Source organism: Triturus cristatus, chromosome 2_1 (genome assembly GCF_964204655.1).
Source record: "Triturus cristatus chromosome 2_1, aTriCri1.1, whole genome shotgun sequence".
NCBI classification, from domain to species: Eukaryota; Metazoa; Chordata; class Amphibia; order Caudata; family Salamandridae; genus Triturus; species Triturus cristatus.
In genome coordinates this window covers 6,706,804-6,728,653 of record NC_140581.1, presented here as the reverse complement: position 1 = coordinate 6,728,653, position 21,850 = coordinate 6,706,804, and the positions used below count along the sequence as shown (strand labels likewise).

The 21,850-nt window shown below is 53.9% G+C and overlaps 1 protein-coding gene across 4 annotated transcripts in view; it reads left to right on the top strand.

Annotated features, from left to right (window-relative positions):
- Positions 1–6,162, top strand: part of LOC146863596 (sphingomyelin phosphodiesterase 5-like) — a 198,214-nt gene extending 192,052 nt beyond the window's left edge. For all 4 annotated transcript variants that reach the window (XR_014969041.1, XM_085627607.1, XM_085627608.1 and 1 more), the window contains one exon: positions 5,672–6,162. Coding sequence is in view for 3 of the 4 variants with exons in the window: in XM_085627607.1 (XP_085483733.1) it covers positions 5,672–5,773 (102 nt within the window). In the remaining variant the exon portion in view is untranslated. The remainder of the gene's footprint in view (positions 1–5,671) is intronic.
- Positions 6,163–21,850: the final 15,688 nt, after the last annotated feature.

Here is a 21,850-nt window from a genome sequence, read left to right as displayed (position 1 = left end):
CTCCATATAAAGGCTCTCCCAGTAGTTTCCTAGTATAGGCTGTCCCATACAAGCTCTTCAACATGTCTCATATTATAGAAGCACTGTCACGTCTCCTCCTGTAGAAGGTCTTCCTATAGAAGGGTCCCCTCCATGTCTCCTCCTAAAGAAGCTCTCTCACTTCTCCTATAGAAGCACTGTCACATGTCTCCTCCTGTACAAAGTCTTCTTCATATCTTCGTATAGACCGGTCCACTCCATGTCTCGTCCTGTGGAGGCTCTCACACCTCTCCATCTACAGAAACACTGTCACATGGGTCCTCCTATAGAAGCTAGTCTTCATTTCTTCTGTTAGATTTGGGGGTCTCTAGTTGGCAGAGGTAGGTACCTTTAACCAAATAGGGACCCTTGCGTCCAGTCAGGGTAAAGGGCTACACTCCCAAAATAACCCCTGCTCACCCCCTTGGTAGCTTGGCACGAGCAGGCAGGCTTATCTCAGAGGCAGTGTGTGAAGCATTTGTGAACTCATACAGTAACACAGTGGCAACACTACAGATGGACACCACACAGGTTGTATTATAAAAATAAGTATTTTTATATAGACTTATCACAAGACCAAACAACAAAAATCCACAATACTGTACTCAAAAATAGACTCTAAAATGGTAGGAAATAGCTCAGTTCTCTTAAGATTGTAAATGCAACACTTTACTCTCAAAGTACCTTGGATGCGTAACGCAAACAAAAGGGTCGCAGAGAAGGTGCGTGTGGGGAGGTGATGCGTCGGTTTCTTACTGCTCTCCGGTACGACAAGATGGTGCCTCGATGCAATACTCTTCTCCGGTGCGATGCGACAAAATGCCGTCTTGCTCACGATGCGACAACATTGAGGCGATGCGTGCACGCCCGACGGCCGTGCGGCGACTCGATCTTTGGAGCCGCGACATGCCCTGTGACGCGCTTCTTCTGTGATGCGACGGCGACCTCTGCAGTCGCGGCACGCTTCTCCGGGGATGTGACACGCTTCAGCGATGCAATGGCTACAGCGGCAGAGGCGGCACGCTTCCTTGGCGATGCGACGGCAACTGCTGCAGCGGCGACACGCTTCTCGTCGTTGAGTCACACTTCCAGCGACACACAGTCTCTCAGAAGGCCTAGCACAAAAGCAGGCACTTCGATTCCCAGCAAGGGAATTCAGGGGGGAGCTGGTTGGTGAAGTCTTGTATCCCTGAGATTTCAGGCAGTAGGCGAGCTCAAGTTCAAGCCCTTGGAGATCTTCTGCAAGTTGATGAAAAGCACACTCAGTCCTCTTCTCCTTTCTTTGGCAATGAAGTAACCACTGCAGGCCAACCCCCAAACACACAGCACAGGGGTAGTCTCCTCCTTCAGCTTCCTGGTTCTTCTCCTCAGCAAAGGTTCGTCTTGATTCCCAGAAGTGATCTAAAATTCTGGGGTCTGGGTCCCCCTTTTTATGCACACAAATCCTAGTCTCTGAAGGCAGAGATTCTCTGAACCTAGTCCAAACCAGTTCTGTGCAGTCCCGGAGCACTTTGTTTACAGGACTCCTTCCTTCCTTCCTTTGACAGTGTGGGCCAGGGACATCAGACGCACCACAGGAGGTGGAGCCAGCATTGTGGAAGGCAGGCACAGCCCTATTCAGACCCAGGTGCTACTCCTCCCACCACTCTACATGCAGATGGGTCTATTTATCCCTGTGCTGACTCACCCTGTCTCCTGGAATCCACCAGCCCCTGTCACTCACAAAGCCAGACACACAATACACAATCTAGCAGAGGCAGGCTTGGATGGTTAGGTAAGAAAATACCTACTTTCCAAAAGTGGTATTTTGGAACAGAGAATGTTAAAACCAACTTCACCAAAAGATGTATTTTATCATTCTGAGTTCAGGCATACTAAACTCGAATTTCTACCATGTTCCCTGGGTCAATTAGGATTATAAGGTGTTATAATCAAACTGTCTATTCTGGCCTATGTCGACAGGTAGCCTTGCAATAGTGAAAAACGAAAATGGCTGTAATTCACCATCAGGAAATGCCACACACATCAGGGCATGTCCTACCTTTTACATACAATGCACCCTGCCCTTGGGCCTACCTTGGGGGCGGCTAAAATGTAGAAAAGGGAAGGTTTAGGGACTGGCAAGTGGGTGAACTTCCCAAGTCAACATAGCAGTACCATTCAAAAGAAGGGGGGTCCCTAAGGATTGGATGGGTAGACAGGGGAAATGGGGAACAACGGAAGCCTTCAAAGAAAGAACAGCACCCACTGTCTACACTAAAACAGATTTCATTAGGCCCAGATTTGGGTCACATTTATAAGAAAGAGCCAAGGGCGGAAATAGACTCAAGATGATAAGAGGAACAAATGAGATTAAAAGAACGTACTTTATTTCAACAACAATATTCAAAATGATAATTTTTACATGAAGGATAAACAATATAACATACAGATTATTTTATATGTACGCGGAGGTCCCACACATAAAGACAAACAACCATACACTCATTCAGACAACACGTTCATGTATAGGACAAAGCTGGTTCATGTACACACAAAATACATTTAAGTTTGCCAATAAAGTTAAAAATCGCATCAGCGAAGTAGAGATTCAAAAAGGTAACAATTCAAGCAGGCTCGTGCGTTCCAAATTCGTAGGGGTAGATAAATTCTCTCAAAGAGCACGAGGGAGCAGAAGCCAACGCACGTTTCGGTGTAAACTACACCTTCATCAGGGCAACGAAGATGTAAGGCGTGTGGGACAACACAGAAGGAGCCTTTCAATCGAGGATGCCATTTACAAATCAGATCTTCTGTAGAGTATAGAGGAGATTAAGAATATGCATCAGAGGGAACAGATCAGATCCAGAGTTGGGTCCAATCAATTGTGGTCTGGGGTACGTAGGCAGATACTGGGCAGAGGTTATAGGAATCGTCAAGAGTGAAAAGCCCCGGGTATGGCAAATATAGATATCCCAGGCCAACATATAACAGGCCTTCAGGCGAGGCGGTAAGTTGGGAGAACACCGCAACACAATTTCTCGTAAACGCGGCTAAATAGGAGAGGGTAAGACTTTTCGCAAATTCGCCCATTCGATGAGGGGTCGTTAACAAGCGCATCAATCAGGCGAGGAAATGGCAACAATGATCGGTTCCGATAAAGCAGGGCCTACCTTAGGGGTGGCTAAAATGTAGAAAAGGGAAGGTTTAGGGACTGGCAAGTGGGTGAACTTCCCAAGTCAACATAGCAGTACCAGACTGCACACAGGCTCTGCAATGGCAGGCCTGAGACACACTTTGCAAGCTGCTCCGGTGGGTGGCACAATCAGTGCTGCAAGCCCACCTGCAGCATTTGATTTACAGGCCCTGGGCACACACAGTTCACTTTACTAGGGTCTGACAAGTAAACCAAATAAGCCAATCATGAAGTCCCTAATCCATACATCAATTTACAATAGGGAGAGCATATGCATTTTAGCACTGATCAGCGGTGGTAAAGTGCCCAGAGTCAGAAAACCAACAAAAACAGGTCAGAGAAAATACAGGAGGAAGGCAAAAACTTCAGGGATGACCCTGCAGAAAGGGCCAAGTCCAACATCTTCCAATAGAGGATCCCCTTTATGTAATCTCCTAGAGAGGCTCCGACGCTTATCCTATAACATCACTGTCACATGTCTCCTCCTATAGAAGGTCTTCCTCATGTTTCACCCTATAGAGGATCTGCTGCATGTCTCTTCCTATAGAGGCACATGTCCCCTCTAGAAGCACTGTCACGTGTCCTCCTATAGAAGGTCTTCTACATGTCTTCCTATAGAAGGCCCCCCTCCATGCCTCTTCCTAGAGCGGGTCTCACACTTCTCCTATAGAATCATTGTCACTTGTCTCCTCCTATAGAAGGTCTTCTTCATGTCTCCTCCTATAGAAGGGTCCCCTTCATGTCTCTTCCGAGAGAGGCTCTCTCACTTCTCATATAGAAGCACTGTCACATGTCTCCTCCTATAGAACACTGTCACGTCTTCTCCTATGGAAGGTCCTCCTACAGAGGGCCCATCCATGTCTCTTTCTAGAGAGGCTCTCACTCTTCTCCTTAGAAGCACTGTCACATGCTTCCTCTTATAGAAGCCCTTCTTTATATCTCCTCCTATAGAAGGTTCCCTTCCATGTCTCTTTCTACAGAGGCACTCTCGCATCTCCTATAGAAGCACTGTCACGTGTGTCCTCTTGTAGAAGCCCTTCTTCATGGCTCCTCCTATACAAGGTTCCCTTCCATGACTCTTCCTAGAGAGGCACTCTCACATCTCCTATAGAAGCAGTGTCATGTGTGTCCTCCTATAGAAGGTCTTCTTCATGTCTTCCTACAGAGTCCCTTCCATGTCTCTTCCTAGAGAGGCTCTCTCACATCTCCTATAGAAGCACTCTCACGTGTGTCCTCCTATAGAAGGTCTTCTTCATGTCTCCTCTTATAGAAGGGTCCCCTCCATGCCTCTTCCTAGAGAGGCTCTCTCACTTCTCCCATAGAAGCACTGTCACATGTCTCCTCCTATAGAACACTGTAATGTCTCCTCCTATAGAAGGTCTTCTTCTTGTCTTCCTACAGAGTCCCTTCCATGTCTCTTCCTAGAGAAGCTCTCTCACATCTCCTATAGAAGCACTCTCACATGTGTCCTCCTACAGAAGGTCTTCTTCATGTCTCCTCTTATAGAAGGGCCCCCTCCGTGTCTCTTCCTATAGAGGCTCTCTCACTTCTCCCATAGAAGCACTGTCACATGTCTCCTCTTATAGAACACTGTAATGTCTCCTCCTATAGAAGGTCTTCTTCATGTCTTCCTACAGAGTCCCTTCCATGTTTCTTCCTAGAGAAGCTCTCTCACATCTCCTATAGAAGCACTCTCACGTGTGTCCTCCTACAGAAGGTCTTCTTCATGTCTCCTCTTATAGAAGGGCCCCCTCCGTGTCTCTTCCTAGAGAGGCTCTCTCACTTCTCCCATAGAAGCACTGTCACATGTCTCCTCCTATAGAACACTGTAATGTCTCCTCCTATAGAAGGTCTTCTTCATGTCTTCCTACAGAGTCCCTTCCATGTCTCTTCCTAGAGAAGCTCTCTCACATCTCCTATAGAAGCACTCTCACGTGTGTCCTCCTATAGAAGGTCTTCTTCATGTTTCCTCTTGTAGAAGGGTCCTCTCCATGTCTCTTCCTAGAGAGGCTCTCTCACATCTCCTATAGAAACACTGTCACGTATGTCTTCTTATAGAAGGTCTTCTTCATGTCTTCCTATAGAAGGTTCCCCTCCATGTCTCTTCCTAGAGCGGGTCTCACACTTCTCCTATAGAAGCGCTGTCACATGTCTGTGCCATGTCTCATCCTGTGGCGGCTCTTCCATGCCTTGTCTATAGTGTCTCTACCACTTTCTTTGAAATGCCATTGCAGCTGCCATTTCTTTCCGCCCCTCTCCTCCACATCATGACTGTCTTCTGCCCTCTCGCCGGCTTGGTCCTAGTGCCTTCTGCCTCTCTTCATCTCTGGATCTGGGCCCTCTCTGCCCTTTTCATGTGCAGTGGATATCTTCTGCCTTCTCCTCCCCTCGTCCTCCCTGGCCCTTCCTTACCCGCTTCAAAGGCACCTTTTACCAGCTGTCTCCCAGTGTCATCCTTGCCCTCTTTGTCTCTTCCAGGAGGTGCAGAAGTTCACCTTCATCACCCACCTGGCTGGACTCACCGACCACCTGGCAGTGGCACTTCGGCTGCTCGTGACGTTTCCATCCGAAGACCTCTAGGAGCCTTCAGCAGGACATTGTCTATAGCTCTGCAGCCTCGCCCCGAGGAGAGAAATGGGACGGGGGAGGGGAGAAGCCAGTGAGTAACCGTGTCCACAGGGTCCACCCCAAGCCTGGATGCAATGGGGTTACTTCATGCCCAAGGCCATCGGTGGCCCTGGCCAGTGACTGTGTGATGGGCAGCGCCATTGAAGAGGGTGCAGACTGCGCCCCTGGTGCTGATAGCAAAGGCACCAGGACAGACTTTGGGGTCCACTGTAAGACATTCCGTTAGGTGTCGGGGATAGGGCCGTACTGTAACTGTGACAAGATGAAGTTCGTGCACACTGTGCCCTGTCTGGGGGCTGCCAGTGGCACTATACTATAAAGGTAATTGCGGGTCATTTGCATCTCCTGGTGTGTCTCAGTCTCTTCTAATAACCAGCTGCACGGACATGGTTTGGGGGTGAACATGCACCCCTCCACCCCCCCACGCATAGGGAATGGAACAAACAGCTGCAGTGACAAGTTTTGCAGGAGGACAGACCCTCCCAGGCATAGGGAACAAAGAGCTGCAGTGACAAGTTGTGCAGGAGACCAGACCCACCCAGGCATAGGGCACAAAGAGCTGCGGTGACAAGGTGTGCAGGAGGACAGTCACACCCAGGCATAGGGCACAAAGAGCTGCAGTGACAAGGTGTGCAGGAGACCAGACCCTCCCAGGCATAGGGAACAAAGAGCTGCACTGACAAGGTGTGCAAGAGACCAGACCCACCCAGGCATAGGGAACAAAGAGCTGCAGTGACAAGGTGTGCAGGAACCAGACCCTCCCAAGCATAGGGAACAAAGAGCTGCAGTGACAAGGTGTGCATGAGATCAGACCCACCCAGGCATAGGGAACAAAGAGCTGCAGTGACAAGGTGTGGAGGAGGACAGTCTTACCCAGGCATAGGGAACAAAGAGCTGCAGTGACTAGGTGTGCAGGGGACCAGACCCTCCCAGGCATAGGGAACAAAGCTGCAGTGACAAGGTGTGCAGGAGGACAGTCCCACCCAGGCATAGGGAACAAAGAGCTGCGGTGACAAGGTGTGCACTAGACCAGACCCACCCAGGCATAGGGCACAAAGAGCTGCAGTGACATGGTGTGCAGGAGACCGGACCCACCAAGGCATAGGGAACAAAGAGCTGCAGTGACAAGTTGTGCAGGAGACCAGACCCTCCCAGGCATAGGGAACAAAGAGCTGCGGAGACAAGGTGTGCAGGAGATTAGACCCTCCCAGGCATAGGGAATAAAGAGCTGCAGTGACAAGGTGTGCAGGAGACCAGACCCTCCCAGGTATAGGGAACAAAGAGCTGCAGTGACGAGGTGTGCAGGAGACCAGACCCTCCCAGGTATAGGGAACAAAGACCTGCGGTGACAAGGTGTACAGGAGACCAGACCCACCCAGGCTTAGGAAACAAAGAGCTGCAGTGACAAGGTGTGCAGGAGACCAGACCCACTCAGGCATAGGGAACAAAGAGCTGCAGTGACAAGGTGTGCAGGAGACCAGACCCTCCCAGGCATAGGGAACAAAGAGCTGCAGTGACAAGGTGTGCAGGAGGACAGTCCCACCCAGGCATAGGGAACAAAGGACTGCAGTGACAAGGTGTGCAGCAACCAGACCCGCCCAGGCATAGGGAACAAAGAGCTGCGGTGACAAGTTGTGCAGGAGACCAGACCCTCCCAGGCATAGGGAACAAAGAGCTGCAGTGACAAGGAGTGCAGGAGACCAGACCCTCCCAGGCATAGGGAACAAAGAGCTGCAGTGACAAGTTGTGCAGGAGACCAGACCCACCCAGGCATAGCGAACAAAGAGCTGCGGTGAAAAGGTGTGCAGGAGGACAGTCCCACCCAGGCATAGGGAACAAAGAGCTGCGGTGACAAGGTGTGCAGGAGGACAGTCCCACCCAGGCATAGGGCACAAAGAGCTGCAGTGACATGGTGTGCAGGAGACCAGACCCACCAAGGCATAGGGAACAAAGAGCTGCAGTGACAAGGTGTGTAGGAACCAGACCCACCCAGGCATAGGGAACAAAGAGATGCGGTGACAAGTTGTGCAGGAGACCAGACCCTCCCAGGCATAGGGAACAAAGAGCTGCGGTGACAAGGTGTGCAGGAGACCAGACCCTCCCAGGCATAGGGAATAAAGAGCTGCAGTGACAAGGTGTGCAAGAGACCAGACCCAACCAGGCATAGGGAACAAAGAGCTGCAGTGACAAGGTGTGCAGGAGACCAGACCCTCCCAGGTATAGGGAACAAAGACCTGCGGTGACGAGGTGTACAGGAGGACAGTCCCAGCCACGCATAGGGAACAAAGAGCTACAGTGACAAGGTGTGCAGCAACCAGACCCTCCCAGGCATAGGGAACAAAGAGCTGCAGTGACAAGGTGTGCAGGAACCAGACCCACCCAGGCATAGGGAACAAAGAGCTGCAGTGACAAGATGTGCAGGAGACCAGATCCACCCAGGCATAGGGAACAAAGAGCTGCAGTGATAAGTTGTGCAGGAGACCAAACCCACCCCGGTGTAGGGAACAAAGAGCTGCAGTGACAAGATGTGCAGGAGACCAGATCCACCCAGGCATAGGGAACAAAGAGCTGCGGTGACAAGGTGTGCAGGAGACTAGACCCTCCCAGGCATAGGGAACAAAGAGCTGCAGTGACAAGGTGTGCAGGAGACCAGACCCTCCCAGGCATAGGGAACAAAGAGCTGCACTGACAAGGTGTGCAAGAGACCAGACCCACCCAGGCATAGGGAACAAAGAGCTGCAGTGACAAGGTGTGCAGGAACCAGACCCTCCCAAGCATAGGGAACAAAGAGCTGCAGTGACAAGGTGTGCATGAGATCAGACCCACCCAGGCATAGGGAACAAAGAGCTGCGGTGACAAGGTGTGGAGGAGATCAGACCCACCCAGGCATAGGGAACAAAGAGCTGCAGTGACAAGGTGTACAGGAGACCAGACCCTCCCAGGCATAGGGAACAAAGAGCTGCAGTGACAAGGTGTGCAGAAGGACAGTCCCACCCAGGCATAGGGAACAAAGAGCTGCAGTGACAAGGTGTGCAGGAGACCAGACCCTCCCAGGCATAGGGAACAAAGAGCTGCAGTGACAAGGTGTGCAGGAGACCAGACCCTCCCAGGCATAGGGAACAAAGCTGCAGTGACAAGGTGTGCAGGAGGACAGTCCCACCCAGGCATAGGGAACAAAGAGCTGCGGTGACAAGGTGTGCACTAGACCAGACCCTCCCAGGCATAGGGAACAAAGAGCTGCAGTGACAAGGTGTGCAGGAACCAGACCCACCCAAGCATAGGGAACAAAGAGCTGCAGTGACAAGGTGTGCATGAGATCAGACCCACCCAGGCATAGGGAACAAAGAGCTACGGTGACAAGGTGTGCAGGAGGACAGTCCCACCCAGGCATAGGGAACAAAGAGCTGCAGTGACAAGGTGTGCAGGAGACCAGACCCTCCCAGGCATAGGGAACAAAGAGCTGCAGTGACAAGGTGTGCATGAGGACAGTCCCACCCAGGCATAGGGAACAAAGAGCTGCGGTGACAAGGTGTGCAGGAGGACAGTCCCACCCAGGCATAGGGAACAAAGAGATGTGGTGACAAGGTGTGCAGGAGACCAGACCCTCCCAGGCATAGGGAATAAAGAACTGCGGTGACATGGTGTGCAGGAGACCAGACCCACCCAGGCATAGGGAACAAAGAACTGCAGTGACAAGGTGTGTAGGAGATCAGACCCACCCAGGCATAGGGAACAAAGAGCTGCAGTGACAAGGTGTACAGGAGACCAGACCCTCCCAGGCATAGGGAACAAAGAGCTGCAGTGACAAGGTGTGCAGAAGGACAGTCCCACCCAGGCATAGGGAACAAAGAGCTGCAGTGACAAGGTGTGCAGGAACCAGACCCACCCAGGCATAGGGAACAAAGAGCTGCAGTGACGAGGTGTGCAGGAGACCAGACCCTCCCAGGCATAGGGAACAAAGACCTGCGGTGACAAGGTGTGCATGAGGACAGTCCCAGCCAGGCATAGGGAACAAAGAGCTGCAGTGACAAGGTGTGCAGCAAACAGACCCATCCAGGCATAGGGAACAAAGAGCTGCGGTGACAAGGTGTGCAGGAGGACAGTCCCACCCAGGCATAGGGAACAAAGAGCTGCAGTGACAAGGTGTGCAGGAGACCAGACCCTCCCAGGCATAGGGAACAAAGAGCTGCAGTGACAAGGTCTGCATGAGGACAGTCCCACCCATGCATAGGGAACAAAGAGCTGTGGTGACAAGGTGTGCAGGAGACCAGACCCTCCCAGGCATAGGGAATAAAGAACTGCGGTGACATGGTGTGCAGGAGACCAGACCCACCCAGGCATAGGGAACAAAGAACTGCAGTGACAAGGTGTGTAGGAGATCAGACCCACCCAGGCATAGGGAACAAAGAGCTGCAGTGACAAGGTGTACAGGAGACCAGACCCTCCCAGGCATAGGGAACAAAGAGCTGCAGTGACAAGGTGTGCAGAAGGACAGTCCCACCCAGGCATAGGGAACAAAGAGCTGCAGTGACAAGGTGTGCAGGAGACCAGACCCTCCCAGACATAGGGAACAAAGACCTGCGGTGACAAGGTGTGCATGAGGACAGTCCCAGCCAGGCATAGGGAACAAAGAGCTGCAGTGACAAGGTGTGCAGCAACCTGACCCATTCAGGCATAGGGAACAAAGAGCTGCGGTGACAAGGTGTGCAAAAGACCAGACCCACCCAGGCATAGGGAACAAAGAGCTGCAGTGACAAGGTGTGCAGGAGACCAGACCCTCCCAGGCATAGGGAACAAAGAGCTGCAGTCACAAGGTGTGCAGGAGACCAGACCCTCCCAGGCATAGGTAACAAAGAGCTGCAGTGATAAGTTGTGCAGGAGACCAAACCCACCCCGGTGCAGGGAACACAGAGCTGCAGTGACAAGATGTGCAGGAGACCAGATCCACCCAGGCATAGGGAACAAGGAGCTGCAGTGACACGTTGTGCAGGAGACTAGACCCTCCCAGGCATAGGGAACAAAGAGCTGCAGTGACAAGGTGTGCAGGAGACCAGACCCACCCAGGCATAGGGAACAAAGAGCTGCAGTGACATGGTGTGCAGGAGACCAGACCCTCCCAGGCATAGGGAACAAAGAGCTGCAGTGACAAGGTGTGCAGGAGACCAGACCCTCCCAGGCATAGGGAACAAAGAGCTGCAGTGACAAAGTGTGCAGGAGGACAGTCCCACCCAGGCATAGGGAACAAAGAGCTGCAGTGACAAGGTGTGCAGCAACCAGACCCGCCCAGGCATAGGGAACAAAGAGCTGCGGTGACAATTTGTGCAGGAGACCAGACCCTCCCAGGCATAGGGAACAAAGAGCTGCAGTGACAATGTGGGCAGGAGACCAGACCCTCCCAGGCATAGGGAACAAAGAGCTGCAGTGATAAGTTGTGCAGGAGACCAAACCCACCCCAGTGTAGGGAACAAAGAGCTGCAGTGACAAGATGTGCAGGAGACCAGATCCTCCCAGGCATAGGGAACAAAGATCTGCAGTGACAAGGTTTGCAGGAGACCAGACCCTCCCAGGCATAGGGAAAAAAGAGCTGCACTGACAAGGTGTGCAAGAGACCAGACCCACCCAGGCAGAGGGAACAAAGAGCTGCAGTGACAAGGTGTGCAGGAACCAGACCCACCCAAGCATAGGGAACAAAGAGCTGCAGTGACAAGGTGTGCAGGAGATCAGACCCACCCAGGCATAGGGAACAAAGAGCTGCGGTGACCAGGTGTGCAGGACGACAGTCCCACCCAGGCTTAGGGAACAAAGAGCTGCAGTGACAAGGTGTGCAGGAGACCAGACCCTCCCAGGCATAGGGAACAAAGAGCTGCAGTGACAAGGTGTGCAGGAGGACAGTCACACCCAGGCATAGGGAACAAAGAGCTGCAGTGACAAGGTGTGCAGGAGACCAGACCCTCCCAGGCATAGGGAATAAAGAGCTGCAGTGATAAGTTGTGCAGGAGACCAAACCCACCCCGGTGTAGGGAACAAAGAGCTGCAGTGACAAGATGTGCAGGAGACCAGATCCACCCAGGCATAGGGAACAAAGAGCTGCGGTGACAAGGTGTGCAGGAGACTAGACCCTCCCAGGCATAGGGAACAAAGAGCTGCAGTGACAAGGTGTGCAGGAGACCAGACCCTCCCAGGCATAGGGAAGAAAGAGCTGCAGTGACAAGGTGTGCAGGAACCAGACCCTCCCAAGCATAGGGAACAAAGAGCTGCAGTGACAAGGTGTGCATGAGATCAGACCCACCCAGGCATAGGGAACAAAGAGCTGCGGTGACAAGGTGTGGAGGAGGACAGTCTTACCCAGGCATAGGGAACAAAGAGCTGCAGTGACAAGGTGTGCAGGAGACCAGACCCTCCCAGGCATAGGGAACAAAGCTGCAGTAACAAGGTGTGCAGGAGGACAGTCCCACCCAGGCATAGGGAACAAAGAGCTGCGGTGACAAGGTGTGCACTAGACCAGACCCTCCCAGGCATAGGGAACAAAGAGCTGCAGTGACAAGGTGTGCAGGAACCAGACCCACCCAAGCATAGGGAACAAAGAGCTGCAGTGACAAGGTGTGCATGAGATCAGACCCACCCAGGCATAGGGAACAAAGAGCTGCGGTGACAAGGTGTGCAGGAGGACAGTCCCACCCAGGCATAGGGAACAAAGAGCTGCAGTGACAAGGTGTGCAGGAGACCAGACCCTCCCAGGCATAGGGAACAAAGAGCTGCAGTGACAAGGTGTGCATGAGGACAGTCCCACCCAGGCATAGGGAACAAAGAGCTGCGGTGACAAGGTGTGCAGGAGGACAGTCCCACCCAGGCATAGGGAACAAAGAGATGTGGTGACAAGGTGTGCAGGAGACCAGACCCTCCCAGGCATAGGGAATAAAGAACTGCGGTGACATGGTGTGCAGGAGACCAGACCCACCCAGGCATAGGGAACAAAGAACTGCAGTGACAAGGTGTGTAGGAGATCAGACCCACCCAGGCATAGGGAACAAAGAGCTGCAGTGACAAGGTGTACAGGAGACCAGACCCTCCCAGGCATAGGGAACAAAGAGCTGCAGTGACAAGGTGTGCAGAAGGACAGTCCCACCCAGGCATAGGGAACAAAGAGCTGCAGTGACAAGGTGTGCAGGAACCAGACCCACCCAGGCATAGGGAACAAAGAGCTGCAGTGACGAGGTGTGCAGGAGACCAGACCCTCCCAGGCATAGGGAACAAAGACCTGCGGTGACAAGGTGTGCATGAGGACAGTCCCAGCCAGGCATAGGGAACAAAGAGCTGCAGTGACAAGGTGTGCAGCAAACAGACCCATCCAGGCATAGGGAACAAAGAGCTGCGGTGACAAGGTGTGCAGGAGGACAGTCCCACCCAGGCATAGGGAACAAAGAGCTGCAGTGACAAGGTGTGCAGGAGACCAGACCCTCCCAGGCATAGGGAACAAAGAGCTGCAGTGACAAGGTCTGCATGAGGACAGTCCCACCCAGGCATAGGGAACAAAGAGCTGTGGTGACAAGGTGTGCAGGAGACCAGACCCTCCCAGGCATAGGGAATAAAGAACTGCGGTGACATGGTGTGCAGGAGACCAGACCCACCCAGGCATAGGGAACAAAGAACTGCAGTGACAAGGTGTGCAAAAGGACAGTCCCACCCAGGCATAGGGAACAAAGAGCTGCGGTGACAAGGTGTGCATGAGGACAGTCCCAGTCAGGCATAGGGAACAAAGAGCTGCAGTGACAAGGTGTGCAGCAACCTGACCCATCCAGGCATAGGGAACAAAGAGCTGCGGTGACAAGGTGTGCAAGAGACCAGACCCACCCAGGCATAGGGAATAAAGAGCTGCGGTGACAAGTTGTGCTGGAGACCAGACCCACCCAGGCATAGGGAACAAAGAGCTGCAGTGACAAGGTGTGCAGGAGACCAGACCCTCCCAGGCATAGGGAACAAAGAGCTGCAGTCACAAGGTGTGCAGGAGACCAGACCCTCCCAGGCATAGGTAACAAAGAGCTGCAGTGATAAGTTGTGCAGGAGACCAAACCCACCCCGGTGTAGGGAACACAGAGCTGCAGTGACAAGATGTGCAGGAGACCAGATCCACCCAGGCATAGGGAACAAGGAGCTGCAGTGACACGTTGTGCAGGAGACTAGACCCTCCCAGGCATAGGGAACAAAGAGCTGCAGTGACAAGGTGTGCAGGAGACCAGACCCACCCAGGCATAGGGAACAAAGAGCTGCAGTGACATGGTGTGCAGGAGACCAGACCCTCCCAGGCATAGGGAACAAAGAGCTGCAGTGACAAGGTGTGCAGGAGACCAGACCCTCCCAGGCATAGGGAACAAAGAGCTGCAGTGACAAAGTGTGCAGGAGGACAGTCCCACCCAGGCATAGGGAACAAAGAGCTGCAGTGACAAGGTGTGCAGCAACCAAACCCGCCCAGGCATAGGGAACAAAGAGCTGCGGTGACAATTTGTGCAGGAGACCAGACCCTCCCAGGCATAGGGAACAAAGAGCTGCAGTGACAATGTGGGCAGGAGACCAGACCCTCCCAGGCATAGGGAACAAAGAGCTGCAGTGATAAGTTGTGCAGGAGACCAAACCCACCCCAGTGTAGGGAACAAAGAGCTGCAGTGACAAGATGTGCAGGAGACCAGATCCTCCCAGGCATAGGGAACAAAGATCTGCAGTGACAAGGTTTGCAGGTGACCAGACCCTCCCAGGCATAGGGAAAAAAGAGCTGCACTGACAAGGTGTGCAAGAGACCAGACCCACCCAGGCATAGGGAACAAAGAGCTGCAGTGACAAGGTGTGCAGGAACCAGACCCACCCAAGCATATGGAACAAAGAGCTGCAGTGACAAGGTGTGCAGGAGATCAGACCCACCCAGGCATAGGGAACAAAGAGCTGCGGTGACCAGGTGTGCAGGACGACAGTCCCACCCAGGCTTAGGGAACAAAGAGCTGCAGTGACAAGGTGTGCAGGAGACCAGACCCTCCCAGGCATAGGGAACAAAGAGCTGCAGTGACAAGGTGTGCAGGAGGACAGTCACACCCAGGCATAGGGAACAAAGAGCTGCGGTGACAAGGTGTGCAGGAGACCAGACCCTCCCGGGCATAGGGAATAAAGAACTGCAGAGACATGGTGTGCAGGAGACCAGAACCACCCAGGCATAGGGAACAAAGAGCTGCAGTGACAAGGTGTGTAGGAGATCAGACCCACCCAGGCATATGGAACAAAGAGCTGCAGTGACAGGGTGTGCAGGAGGACAGTCCTACCCAGGCATAGGGAACAAAGAGCTGAAGTGACAAGGTGTGCAGGAACCAGACCCACCCAGGCATAGGGAACAAAGAGCTGCAGTGACGAGGTGTGCAGGAGACCAGACCCTCCCAGGCATAGGGAACAAAGACCTCCGGTGACAAGGTGTGCAGGAGGACAGTCCCAGCCAGGCATAGGGAACAAAGAGCTGCAGTGACAAGGTGTGCAGGAAACAGACCCACCCAGGCATAGGGAACAAAGAGCTGCAGTGACGAGGTGTGCAGGAGACCAGACCCTCCCAGGCATAGGGAACAAAGAGCTGCAGTGACAATGTGGGCAGGAGACCAGACCCTCCCAGGCATAGGGAACAAAGAGCTGCAGTGACAAAGTGTGCAGGAGGACAGTCCCACCCAGGCATAGGGAACAAAGAGCTGCAGTGACAAGGTGTGCAGCAACCAGACCCGCCCAGGCATAGGGAACAAAGAGCTGCGGTGACAATTTGTGCAGGAGACCAGACCCTCCCAGGCATAGGGAACAAAGAGCTGCAGAGACAATGTGGGCAGGGGACCAGACCCTCCCAGGCATAGGGAACAAAGAGCTGTAGTGATAAGTTGTGCAGGAGACCAAACCCACCCCAGTGTAGGGAACAAAGAGCTGCAGTGACAAGATGTGCAGGAGACCAGATCCTCCCAGGCATAGGGAACAAAGATCTGCAGTGACAAGGTTTGCAGGAGACCAGACCCTCCCAGGCATAGGGAAAAAAGAGCTGCACTGACAAGGTGTGCAAGAGACCAGACCCACCCAGGCATAGGGAACAAAGAGCTGCAGTGACAAGGTGTGCAGGAACCAGACCCACCCAAGCATAGGGAACAAAGAGCTGCAGTGACAAGGTGTGCAGGAGATCAGACCCACCCAGGCATAGGGAACAAAGAGCTGCGGTGACCAGGTGTGCAGGACGACAGTCCCACCCAGGCTTAGGGAACAAAGAGCTGCAGTGACAAGGTGTGCAGGAGACCAGACCCTCCCAGGCATAGGGAACAAAGAGCTGCAGTGACAAGGTGTGCAGGAGGACAGTCACACCCAGGCATAGGGAACAAAGAGCTGCGGTGACAAGGTGTGCAGGAGACCAGACCCTCCCGGGCATAGGGAATAAAGAACTGCAGAGACATGGTGTGCAGGAGACCAGACCCACCCAGGCATAGGGAACAAAGAGCTGCAGTGACAAGGTGTGTAGGAGATCAGACCCACCCAGGCATATGGAACAAAGAGCTGCAGTGACAGGGTGTGCAGGAGGACAGTCCTACCCAGGCATAGGGAACAAAGAGCTGAAGTGACAAGGTGTGCAGGAACCAGACCCACCCAGGCATAGGGAACAAAGAGCTGCAGTGACGAGGTGTGCAGGAGACCAGACCCTCCCAGGCATAGGGAACAAAGACCTCTGGTGACAAGGTGTGCAGGAGGACAGTCCCAGCCAGGCATAGGGAACAAAGAGCTGCAGTGACAAGGTGTGCAGGAAACAGACCCACCCAGGCATAGGGAACAAAGAGCTGCAGTGACGAGGTGTGCAGGAGACCAGACCCTCCCAGGCATAGGGAACAAAGACCTCCGGTGACAAGGTGTGCAGGAGGACAGTCCCAGCCAGGCATAGGGAACAAAGAGCTGCAGTGACAGAGTGTGCAGCAACCAGACCCACCCAGGCATAGGGAACAAAGAGCTGCGGTGACAAGGTGTGCAGGAGACCAGACCCTCCCAGGCATAGGGAACAAAAACCTGCAGTGACAAGTTGCGCAGGAGACCAGACCCTCCCAGGCACAGGGAACAAAGAGCTGCAGTGACAAGATGTGCAGGAGACCAGACCCACCCAGGCATAGGGAACAAAGAGCTGCAGTGACAAGGTTTGCAGGAGTCCAGACCCTCCCAGTCATAGGGAAAAAAGAGCTGCACTGACAAGGTGTGCAAGAGACCAGACCCACCCAGGCATAGGGAACAAAGAGCTGCAGTGACAAGGTGTGCAGGAACCAGACCCACCCAGGCATAGGGAACAAAGAACTGCGGTGACAAGGTGTGCAGGAGGACAGTCCCACCCAGGCATAGGGAACAAAGAGCTGCAGTGACAAGATGTGCAGGAGACCGGACCCTCCCAGGCATAGGGAAAAAAGAGCTGCAGTGACAAGATGTGCAGGAGACCAGACCCTCCCAGGCATAGGGAACAAAGAGCTGCGGTGACAAGCTGTGCAGGAGACCAGACCCACTCAGGCATAGGGAACAAAGAGCTGCAGTGACATGGTGTGCAGGAGACAAGACCCTCCCAGGCATAGTGAACAAAGAGCTGCAGTGACAAGGTGTGCAGGAGACCAGACCCTCCCAGGCATATGGAACAAAGAGCTGCAGTGACAAAGTGTGCAGGAGGACAGTCCCACCCAGGCATAGGGAACAAAGAGCTGCAGTGACAAGGTGTGCAGCAACCAGACCCGCCCAGGTATAGGGAACAAAGAGCTGCGGTGACAATTTGTGCAGGAGACCAGACCCTCCCAGGCATAGGGAACAAAGAGCTGCAGTGACAATGTGGGCAGGAGACCAGACCCTCCCAGGCATAGGGAACAAAGAGCTGCAGTGACAAGGTGTGCAGGAACCAGACCCACCCAAGCATAGGGAACAAAGAGCTGCAGTGACAAGGTGTGCAGGAGATCAGACCCACCCGGGCATAGGGAACAAAGAGCTGCGGTGACCAGGTGTGCAGGAGGACAGTCCCACCCAGGCATAGGGAACAAAGAGCTGCAGTGACAAGGTGTGCAGGAGACCAGACCCTCCCAGGCATAGGGAACAAAGAGCTGCAGTGACAAGGTGTGCAGGAGGACAGTCACACCCAGGCATAGGGAACAAAGAGCTGCGGTGACAAGGTGTGCAGGAGACCAGACCCTCCCGGGCATAGGGAATAAAGAACTGCAGTGACATGGTGTGCAGGAGACCAGACCCACCCAGGCATAGGGAACAAAGAGCTGCAGTGACAAGGTGTGTAGGAGATCAGACCCACCCAGGCATAGGGAACAAAGACCTCCGGTGACAAGGTGTGCAGGAGGACAGTCCCAGCCAGGCATAGGGGACAAAGAGCTGCAGTGACAAGGTGTGCAGGAAACAGACCCACCCAGGCATAGGGAACAAAGAGCTGCAGTGACGAGGTGTGCAGGAGACCAGACCCTCCCAGGCATAGGGAACAAAGACCTCCGGTGACAAGGTGTGCAGGAGGACAGTCCCAGCCAGGCATAGGGAACAAAGAGCTGCAGTGACATGGTGTGCAGGAGACCAGACCCTCCCAGGCATAGGGAACAAAGAGCTGCAGTGACAAGGTGTGCAGGAGACCAGACCCTCCCAGGCATAGGGAACAAAGAGCTGCAGTGACTAAGTGTGCAGGAGGACAGTCCCACCCAGGCATAGGGAACAAAGAGCTGCAGTGACAAGGTGTGCAGCAACCAGACCCACCCAGGCATAGGGAACAAAGAGCTGCGGTGACAAGGTGTGCAGGAGACCAGACCCTCCCAGGCATAGGGAACAAAAACCTGCAGTGACAAGTTGCGCAGGAGACCAGACCCTCCCAGGCATAGGGAACAAAGAGCTGCAGTGACATGGTGTGCAGGAGACCAGACCCACCCAGGCATAGGGAACAAAGAGCTGCAGTGACAAGGTTTGCAGGAGACCAGACCCTCCCAGGCATAGGGAAAAAAGAGCTGCACTGACAAGGTGTGCAAGAGACCAGACCCACCCAGGCATAGGGAACAAAGAGCTGCAGTGACAAGGTGTGCAGGAACCAGACCCACCCAGGCATAGGGAACAAAGAACTGCGGTGACAAGGTGTGCAGGAGGACAGTCCCACCCAGGCATAGGGAACAAAGAGCTGCAGTGACAAGGTGTGCAGGAGGACAGTCCCACCCAGGCATAGGGAACAAAGAGCTGCGGTGACAAGGTGTGCAGGAGACCAGACCCACCCCGGTGTAGGGAACAAAGAGCTGCAGTGACAAGATGTGCAGGAGACCAGATCCTCCCAGGCATAGGGAACAAAGAGCTGCAGTGACAAGGTTTGCAGGAGACCGGACCCTCCCAGGCATAGGGAAAAAAGAGCTGCACTGACAAGCTGTGCAAGTGGCCAGACCCTCCCAGGCATAGGGAACAAAGAGCTGCAGTGACAAGGTGTGCAGGAGGACAGTCCCACCCAGGCATAGGAAACAAAGGGCTGCAGTGACGAGGTGTGCAGGAGACCAGACCCTCCCAGGCATAGGGAACAAAGCCCTCCGGTGACAAGGTGTGCAGGAGGACAGTCCCAGCCAGGCATAGGGAACAAAGAGCTGCAGTGACAAGGTGTGTAGGAGATCAGACCCACCCAGGCATAGGGAACAAAGAGCTGCAGTGACAAGGTGTGCAGGAGGACAGTCCCACCCAGGCATAGGGAACAAAGAGCTGCAGTGACAAGGTGTGCAGGAACCAGACCCACCCAGGCATAGGGAACAAAGAGCTGCAGTGACAAGATGTGCAGGAGACCAGACCCTCCCAGGCATAGGGAACAAAGAGATGCGGCGACAAGGTGTGCAGGAGACCAGACCCTACCAGGCATAGGGAACAAAGAGCTGCACTGACAAGGTGTGCAAGAGACCAGACCCACCCAGGCATAGGGAACAAAGAGCTGCAGGGACAAGGTGTGCAGGAACTAGACCCACCCAAGCATAGGGAACAAAGAGCTGCAGTGACAATGTGAGCAGAAGGACAGTCCCACCCAGGCATAGGGAACAAAGAGCTGCAGTGACAAGGTGTGCAGGAGGACAGTCCCACCCAGGCATAGGGAACAAAGAGCTGCGGTGACAAGGTGTGCAGGAGACCAGACCCTCCCAGGCATAGGGAATAAAGAACTGCAGTGACATGGTGTGCAGGAGACCAGACCCACCCAGGCATAGGGCACAAAGAGCTGCAGTGACAAGGTGTGTAGGAGATCAGACCCACCGAGTCATAGGGAACAAAGAGCTGCAGTGACAAGGTGTATAGGAGACCAGACCCTCCCAGGCATAGGGAACAAAGAGCTGCAGTGACAAGGTGTGCAGGAGGACAGTCCCACCCAGGTATAGGGAACAAAGAGCTGCAGTGACAAGGTGTGCAGGAACCAGACCCACCCAGGCATAGGGAACAAAGAGCTGCAGTGACAAGGTGTGTAGGAGATCAGACCCACCCAGGCATAGGGAACAAAGACCTCCGGTGACAAGGTGTGCAGGAGGACAGTCCCAGCCAGGCATAGGGGACAAAGAGCTGCAGTGACAAGGTGTGCAGGAAACAGACCCACCCAGGCATAGGGAACAAAGAGCTGCAGTGACGAGGTGTGCAGGAGACCAGACCCTCCCAGGCATAGGGAACAAAGACCTCCGGTGACAAGGTGTGCAGGAGGACAGTCCCAGCCAGGCATAGGGAACAAAGAGCTGCAGTGACATGGTGTGCAGGAGACCAGACCCTCCCAGGCATAGGGAACAAAGAGCTGCAGTGACAAGGTGTGCAGGAGACCAGACCCTCCCAGGCATAGGGAACAAAGAGCTGCAGTGACTAAGTGTGCAGGAGGACAGTCCCACCCAGGCATAGGGAACAAAGAGCTGCAGTGACAAGGTGTGCAGCAACCAGACCCACCCAGGCATAGGGAACAAAGAGCTGCGGTGACAAGGTGTGCAGGAGACCAGACCCTCCCAGGCATAGGGAACAAAAACCTGCAGTGACAAGTTGCGCAGGAGACCAGACCCTCCCAGGCATAGGGAACAAAGAGCTGCAGTGACATGGTGTGCAGGAGACCAGACCCACCCAGGCATAGGGAACAAAGAGCTGCAGTGACAAGGTTTGCAGGAGACCAGACCCTCCCAGGCATAGGGAAAAAAGAGCTGCACTGACAAGGTGTGCAAGAGACCAGACCCACCCAGGCATAGGGAACAAAGAGCTGCAGTGACAAGGTGTGCAGGAACCAGACCCACCCAGGCATAGGGAACAAAGAACTGCGGTGACAAGGTGTGCAGGAGGACAGTCCCACCCAGGCATAGGGAACAAAGAGCTGCAGTGACAAGGTGTGCAGGAGGACAGTCCCACCCAGGCATAGGGAACAAAGAGCTGCGGTGACAAGGTGTGCAGGAGACCAGACCCACCCCGGTGTAGGGAACAAAGAGCTGCAGTGACAAGATGTGCAGGAGACCAGATCCTCCCAGGCATAGGGAACAAAGAGCTGCAGTGACAAGGTTTGCAGGAGACCGGACCCTCCCAGGCATAGGGAAAAAAGAGCTGCACTGACAAGCTGTGCAAGTGGCCAGACCCTCCCAGGCATAGGGAACAAAGAGCTGCAGTGACAAGGTGTGCAGGAGGACAGTCCCACCCAGGCATAGGAAACAAAGGGCTGCAGTGACGAGGTGTGCAGGAGACCAGACCCTCCCAGGCATAGGGAACAAAGCCCTCCGGTGACAAGGTGTGCAGGAGGACAGTCCCAGCCAGGCATAGGGAACAAAGAGCTGCAGTGACAAGGTGTGTAGGAGATCAGACCCACCCAGGCATAGGGAACAAAGAGCTGCAGTGACAAGGTGTGCAGGAGGACAGTCCCACCCAGGCATAGGGAACAAAGAGCTGCAGTGACAAGGTGTGCAGGAACCAGACCCACCCAGGCATAGGGAACAAAGAGCTGCAGTGACAAGATGTGCAGGAGACCAGACCCTCCCAGGCATAGGGAACAAAGAGATG